Below are 7585 nucleotides of genomic sequence, written 5' to 3' on the forward strand. Positions count from 1 at the left end.
TCTATGCCAAATTGCGAAGCACTGTGGTACGATATATCTACATCAATTACCCCGTTAACTACAGAGAATAACCAGCCCTGTCGTGGACCACTCGACATCGCGCAGTAAGTCTAAAACGACGGAATAATTGACTGGACCCCACCTCCAGTCAAACTACGGATTCCAAAGCTCGGGAAATAGCCCCTTGTTCCGATCCAAGGTAACCTATAAGTAAGAGTCGTGCGCATTTACTATTCGTTTGGGTTGGTTTCCGCTTGGTCTGACGTTCCGCCTCAGACCCCGGTCGATGGAGGTCCGAGGAAACCCACACACACACACCCACTTTACGGAGGGCGGCCCGCGCCGTTGCTCGATAGTGCCCAGGTTTTCGAGGTCGGGGATGGGATCTTGTTGTCGAGGTGGAAAGGTCGTGTGTATCTATATCCTGTAGTAGTGAGATAAGCAGAGGATCTAAGACTTCATCGCAAGGTGCTCAAAGTGATACGTTTGGCACTAGTTATTGGGAAATTCTTCATTTTGAAATGTTTTCCATTTAATTTTGATGTCTACTCTTGTAGAGTTGTTTCTGTAGTCGTCTCAATACCATGAGAGAAAATGCCACGCTCAAAACCACACCTGTCCCTTTTTTGTGTCATCCAGAAACTAGGTAATTACAGTGAAAAGAAAGATCCGAAACCATTCCTATGCCGCAAAAAGCCACCTGTCGGGGCAATGTATGAAAGAATCTTTTGTTTTTCCGTGCCGTAAATGCTCCTTGACGTAAATCGCTAAACCCGCTCTCGCCCAACCCGTTTCCAATTCAAATAGAGGGGAAGGGAGAGAGATGAAGAAAGACTGGAAGCAAATTGAAGGCACACGCAGTCTGTTTAGACATTGTGGTCGCCATTAATAGTGGTGGTGCCTTCGCTGCTGGGCTTCTTCTCTGTCGCCGTGTTGCCGGCCCTTGACGCCACCTTTTCGAGAATGACCTTCTTACGGAACTCGAAGACGGTGTTGTGCTTGGACTTGATTGCCTCGCGGACGCGGTTCTCGGAGCGGTCCATCCAGATGTTGTAGGGAGCCATGCTGGCAGGGAACAAGGGCAAGTTCTGGGATGACTCCATGAATCGATAGGGTTCGCGCTTCTCGAATGAGGCGATGATATCGAGTTCAGAGGCGACCTGTTCGCAGTAGACCTCAAGAGGCAAATCGTTGACGTCCTCGCCAAAGGGGTTCTCAATCTCGCGACCGATGAAGAGGATACCGAGGATGATGTATGACGCGGCGACGGTGGCGGGAATGGTGATCCAGCCGAGCTTGTCAATCAGCTGGAAGGGGAGCAGCATAACATAGACCCAGGTGATCTGGCTGATGGCAATGGCGTACGCAATGGGGAGAGGTGTGGTCAGGACACGCTCGGTTCCGGTCATGATGTCGTTCAGGAGGGCAACGTTGTTGTAGGCAAGGGTTTGCTGCATGGGGACCTTGAGCTGGCCGTCCTCGACCATCCTGTCGATGAGGCAGGAGATATGAGAGAGAATCTCGAGGGGGAGGTTGCCGAGAGGACGGGAGGCCTTCTTGATGGTCTTGCGGGGGTTACTGGCGGCGAAGGAGACGCCGAGGTATTCACCAGTCTCCTTGAAGAAATTCTTCTTCTTCAGGGTCATCTTCTCGGGCTCGGCAGCCGTGGCTTCTTGCGCAAAGGTCGTCATGTGGGAGACGAGGTGCTCGAGGTCCTCGTACTGGGTGTAGGGCTCGAAGCGAAGCTTGTGCTTCAGGGAAACGGAAAAGGCGAGGAGCAGGTTCATGCAGCCGACCTTGCGGAGCAGCGACTGTCTGGGATCGATGCCTTCGTTGTCACCACCGTGAATCCAGAAGACGCGACCAAGACTTTGGGTAGCGAGAATGAGCTGGGCCCAGTAGCGGCGACCCTCGGCGTAACGTTCATAGGCGGTAGAACTGCGCAGAGAAAGACCCATACCGACAACGAAACCCAGTACGGTAAGCAGGACAGAGTCGACACCCATAGTGGTGCGGTACTTGTCGATGACGGTGATAGCGGCGGACCAGAGAGACATCCAAATCAGGGGAACAACCATCTTGGGCAAAATGCTGCCGTGCATTTGCATGAAGAGAGGCCATTTGGAGTGCTTGAGGATATCGCGAGGGCCGGTGAAGTAATCGTCAATGTCGATGCTGGTGTTCTTTCTGCTGAAGGGGTTCGGGGTCATGGGACCGGTGGGCGACATTGTGTCGCGCAGCTCTTCCATGTTGAAGTCGGTCATGCGCGGCTTAATGGTGAAATCCTGGTGGTTCTGGTTGTCGCTGGCAGGGTTGTGGTTGTTGCCGCCCGTGGGCGCATGGTGACCGCCTTCTTCAGCCATGATGTGAGGCGTGACTCCGGAGTCGTTGGTTGGTATATTGATTGTTGGAACTTCGTAGGCCGAGGTGTTTAGGTGTGGCATATCCGAAAGCGGGAGGGAAGGAGGGGAGCGGGAAGGGGAGGAGGAGCTCTTTGATATGCTCCTAACGTGTCGATTATAGACAGACCCTGTCTGTCAATCGGCAACGATGGCGGCGGGAGTGAGGGATGGTTGGTCGAAAAGAGTAGGGACCGTAAGGACGGTAAGGTAGCTTTTGGCGCGGGAGTGTTTGGTATATGAAGCGTAACGCTGGAAGGGGTACGAAATTGGTCGGAAGGATGATGAGAGAAGGAGGGGGGACCTTGTGTGAAGTTGGGATATTAGACGGGAGTTAAACTCGAAAAGGGCGCTGATGGTGTGGAAGTCGACCAGGGCCGGGAGGTGAGATGGTGTGGTAAGCACAGGTACCGTGAAGTAGGAACTTGGTGGTGATCAGGGGTTGAATTGGTGAAAGCGAGTGTCGGACGAAAAGAAAAGATGAAGAAGTAGTAGTGACTGGAGGGGATTTCCAAGCGGAAGAGGAAGAGTCAGAAGGAGAAGGGGATGTAGGAGGAAGAGATGTGAAATAGGAGATGTTTTGTTAAGTACGCGGCGAACAGCAGCCAAGAGAAGAGAAATGTCACCGTCGCGTCTGTGGCCACTGATTATTTTCATGACTTGAATTTTTTTTACCGTCTTTTCTCGCTCTTGCTCCCACTTCCACCTCTTGGCCCAACGGCTCGCTCTTTCCTGTGAGAGAGAACATTCGCTCCTGCAGGCCACAGATGCACCCCTTGGCGCCTTTCCTCTTCAGTCCAGACCTTCACACCTTCCCGCTGCCGGATCGTCAAACGGCCAATGCCTGCCTTTCTTCGCCCAATGGAAAGCGTGTGTTTCCTCTGTTCCTGCCCCAGTCTACCAAAAAAAAATTGTCAGGCCTAGGGAAGGAGCGAGAGACAAGGGTGTGGGGCACTTGGAGCAGCCAGCCCCGGGGAAGGAACCCACAATTCGGACCCAAGTGGAAAGCGGTGGAAGGATCAAGGGGCGGAGCTGAAACAGGGGCCATGCGGCTCCACTTCGTCAGGACTGCTCCTTCTTCTTCTCTTTGCAGTTGCCTTTGCAGCATTTGGGTGAGTGACTAGTCTGACGAGTCTGAAATGTCACAGTCTCACTGCACGTACGAATGCCTTGGGTTGATTTTCAACTGCTGCATCAACTCCCAAACGGGATCTTCGTACACATTGGCCATCATCACCACGCACTTATATCCTGCGCGCTGACAAAAAAAAACATTGCTCCTGATCTACAGGCAGAAAGAATCGGGCTCGCACGAGCATGCTGGCGGCTGTCGAGCTTACTTGCATCGCAGTTCCTCCACTCGCTCCATTCATCTGCCCACTGAGCTGAGCCCGACCGCCATCGACACGTGGAGGCGCCCAAGTTGATCGCTTGATTCCCTGAATTTCGGCTTTCTTGTTTCTGGCACTCATCTTGGGTCGCCCAGATGCACCTCCACGGGGGCAAAGAGACGCAGAAAATAGCAGCTTTGCCGATGATTGGACAAAACGACACCGCAGACGGGTCTCTCCTGGCCAAGGCCGTTGACAGCATTGATTTCCTGCTCCACCTTTCCCTCAGCCGATGATCGAGATTGATTCGCTATTGACTCATTCCTCTGCCAAGAATCCAAGACGCTGCAATGTAAGGTACGGATACAGGTCGGGTCACTCTGCACTCCGATGCCTCCAAACTCTTGTTCAGTGAGTCTGTTGCTCCCTCTCACTCCCTCTGGTTCTAGCACACTTCTTCCTTTGCGTGTGAAAACCTACCCATGCGTCCCTCAGAACTCACGGCTCATCGACCAGCGATGAGATACACATGGGCTAACCTGTACTCCCTAGGTCCCTAGGCCTTGCTCACCGATGGTTCGTGCCCCTGAAAGACGTTACAGGCGACAATGGTAACCCCCCGAGGGTCCCCATCTGTGTGCCTGGAGACCTCAGTGGAAACCCTGAGTCTTTGATGGCCAGGCCCGGTCTACGTACAGGGCATTGGACGTGTATTGGCCGCAGTGTTACTTTGTACCGTACGAATGCCGATACGAAGGACGGGCGGCGAGACGACGATCCTGCTGTTTCCAGGCTGCCCTCCCGTCTGGAGCCGTGCGGCGTGCCACGCCGAAGTGCCCGCAACTTTAAGCAAGCGTTGGAATATTTGGGTCTTGGCGGGTGAGGCGAGCCAGGCGCCATCTCTTGTTCATTTCGTGCCAATCTCGCCAGCACCTTTCAAGCCATCATCACCGACATCACACTGGGTCTTGGCGGAGTCCCCTTAATAATCCAAGTTGGCACGCCTAGCATTCAATGTCTGAAACTGAAGCTCAAGCTTAAGCCGCTGCTCGTTACGGATACTTGTGTGGCCACCAGCCGCTGCACAGTCAGCAAGTCCTCGACAGCCACGCACGCCTACGGAGTACACCTCACTTTTCCAGTGCTCACTGCCCTCACGGCAGCCTCCAGTCTGAGCCAACGAGAAGCCGGGAGGTCCTCTGTGCCGGCGCGCCTCGCAAGGTCACTCGCGTGCGGCTGTGAGCGGCGTAGCGTCAGTCGGCCGGCAATTTTGCCTCAAGGCTCACAACGACGACGCTCTCAGACGCGCAGCCGGCAGCTTTTCTTCGGGGGACGCGGGTTCTAATCGGACGGCATGGATCTGCCTGCCGCCGTCTTTCCCACATGCCGCCCGCCATCCAATATTTACCGTGGACCGGATGATTCAGTGTGTTCATCATCACGTTCCACCACTGTTCATCATGTCTCGTGTGAGTTCCCCCGGCGGCCCATCACGAATTCGTTTCCCCTTGATTCATGGTGGTGCCAAGAACCCACATCTGCCCCCTGCATTTGACATTTCACACTCACACACCAATCTCGTAACCAAACTAAATATCACAGCCCCCCCCCCCCAAGTATCTTATTATTGAAGAAAAGATTCTATATAAGTCATAGGTACGAGAATACGGTTTTAATAAAATAATATAGTATTTACCTAGCACTTAAATTAATATATATCTTTTTAGGCTTATTAAAAAAAAGTTGATTATAATAACGATTCTCTACTAAGATTCATAATTTAATTATAATAATACTAAGAGGTTAGAGTGTTACGCCCGCCGCAACTTGTCACTGTGGGCGCGTAGCTATATAATGCAGAACAAGGGACAATGATGCCGGAGTCATCATTATCGAAGCTTTTGCTTTGTGCCACAGTTGGTTGCCTTGTCCTGCTCGTAACATAGAGGTAGGCAAAAAGAGAAAATGTAAATAAGTTGAGATACGAGTTGGGATAATCAGAGAATTGATTGTATTGATAATTATTTTATAATATGATGAGAAAGTACAGTCTATATATAATATATATATAGTATATAAATAATATATTTAATCACATGTAATTACATGTGATCACATGTGGTGCTTAAGTCTAAGCATTTATTATTAAGTTTATACGGGCATATGTGCCAGTCGGCGCTTTAACATGTATATGTAAAGCGTATTTACGTACGGGCTATACGTGCGTACAAAGCGTTGTATCTCAGTAGATACGTACTTTAGTTAAGCATCTTATTACTACATAACCTCTTAAGCACGTAACTTTTATAGTACCTATATTTATAAATTATAAATATGTCATTAAAATTGTGAAAACTCAATGAGTTTAGATATATTTATAAAACATCTGTAGCCCTTATATTCATTGAAATATTAATATTTATTTCTTATATTATAGAGTACTAGTTTTAGGGTACTAATCAAGTATAAGTTTAGAATTTTAATAAACATTCTAAGTATAATATTAATTATAATGGCCACAAAACTTAATTATAACTCCTTTTAATAACTCTTTTTAAAAGATATAAAAGCTTTTAAATTTATTTAATTATAAATGTAACTGGCACAATAGCTTTAAGAGGTAAGTAATAAGACTCTTATACAAGAGTATTAAATGGTGAGTATTCATATAGAAGCAAGAATATATGAATATAGGGGTAGTTAAGCGTATATAAAAGAGGTTAATAACTGTAAAGAGAGTATATAGTTAGATTACTATATGAGAAGTTGCTTGCTTAACGAAAGGTCTAAGTAGGTAAAAAGATGCCCTTATATAGGCATAAGATCCTCCAACTAGAATATTCCATTGCTTATTAATCATATTATAATTAATAAGCATATACGTAAGTGAATGTGTAATTGTAGTACGTAATACCTTTCAAGTAAATTCCAGTGCATTCTATTACTTTCCAGTGCCTTCTTTCGCTCACGTAAGCTAACATAACCAATCTTGCTTACGTAATTAAAATCTATATCAATCTATAACTCTTATAGATTAATATGATATATAATATGCTTATGTAATATGAATAAAAAGGCAAATAATAAGGTAAAAGATTTACCTTTCCAACAATATTTATTAGGATATTAAATGACACAGTCTCTCTGACAGAGCCGTCTCTGACAGAGGGGGTAAGACTGTGGCCTGACTGTGTAGGTACGGGCAGGAGAGTGCGAAATGAGCAAAGCGATTGAAGCACGCGCAGAAGAGCAAGCGAAAGAGCAAAGCGAAAGAGCAAGTGAACGTCAATGGTAGGTCATGGGTGATGTGTGTCTTCAAGGTTGACCCCCTTATGTGGAGGGTCACGGTCAGACCGTCTAAAGTACAGAGGCCACGCTTATCACGTGACCGTAGCACCAAGTGTGCTGATAGGAAATGTCACATTAAATCTATTAACGTTATAATTTATAATATTAACTTTAAAAAGACCTAGTGATTAATATTAAAATTATTATTGTTATTAATTACAACCCGTGAAAGATAATAATACGGCTATAAAATACTATTAATATATTTATATTAGATAACGTTATTGAAATTACAATTTTAGCAATCTTTTAATAAAAAGAAAAGATAAAAAGAGGAAAGAAAAATTAAAGAAAAGACTAAGGTTAAATAATACTGAAACCTAGAGATAGGGTTACGTTTATATATATTATAATAATCTTATAATAATGTCAAACGATAGTGTTAAATAGTGTAAATATCATAGCTACTCGAGTATTTGTATACACTGCGTAGATAATACCGCGGATGCAACCCGTGCTTGTCTACCTCTATATCCGTGATAAAGGAGAATGGCAGCATGAGACAGT

General features: G+C 47.1%; 2 protein-coding genes across 2 annotated transcripts; one reads left to right on the top strand and one right to left on the bottom strand.

Moving 5' to 3' along the window:
• Positions 1–866: 866 nt before the first annotated feature.
• BDP81DRAFT_397190 (Bestrophin, RFP-TM, chloride channel-domain-containing protein) lies at positions 867–2363 on the bottom strand (the record flags this gene model as incomplete). Its single annotated transcript, XM_060588281.1, has 1 exon — positions 867–2363. The coding sequence occupies one exon, from the start codon at positions 2361–2363 to the stop codon at positions 867–869; it is 1497 nt and encodes a 498-aa protein (XP_060441896.1).
• Positions 2364–3903: 1540 nt separating this feature from the next.
• On the top strand, positions 3904–4881 carry BDP81DRAFT_71934 (uncharacterized protein). Its single transcript, XM_060596203.1, has 2 exons — positions 3904–4141; positions 4283–4881. The coding sequence occupies exons 1-2, from the start codon at positions 4023–4025 to the stop codon at positions 4611–4613; spliced, it is 450 nt and encodes a 149-aa protein (XP_060441897.1). The 5' UTR covers positions 3904–4022; the 3' UTR covers positions 4614–4881.
• Positions 4882–7585: the final 2704 nt, after the last annotated feature.

Source organism: Colletotrichum phormii (assembly GCF_030913505.1).
Source record: "Colletotrichum phormii strain CBS 102054 chromosome Unknown BDP81scaffold_18, whole genome shotgun sequence".
Taxonomy (NCBI): Eukaryota; Fungi; Ascomycota; class Sordariomycetes; order Glomerellales; family Glomerellaceae; genus Colletotrichum; species Colletotrichum phormii.

What these genes read in the sequence shown, in the direction of transcription:
- BDP81DRAFT_71934 (XM_060596203.1), top strand. Translation starts at nt 4,023, where the DNA reads ATGATCGAGATTGATTCGCTATTGACTCATTCCTCTGCCAAGAATCCA. An exon ending in TGCCTCCAAACTCTTGTTCA is followed by an intron (nt 4,142 to 4,282) that starts GTGAGTCTGTTG and finishes TGTACTCCCTAG; the next exon opens with GTCCCTAGGCCTTGCTCACC.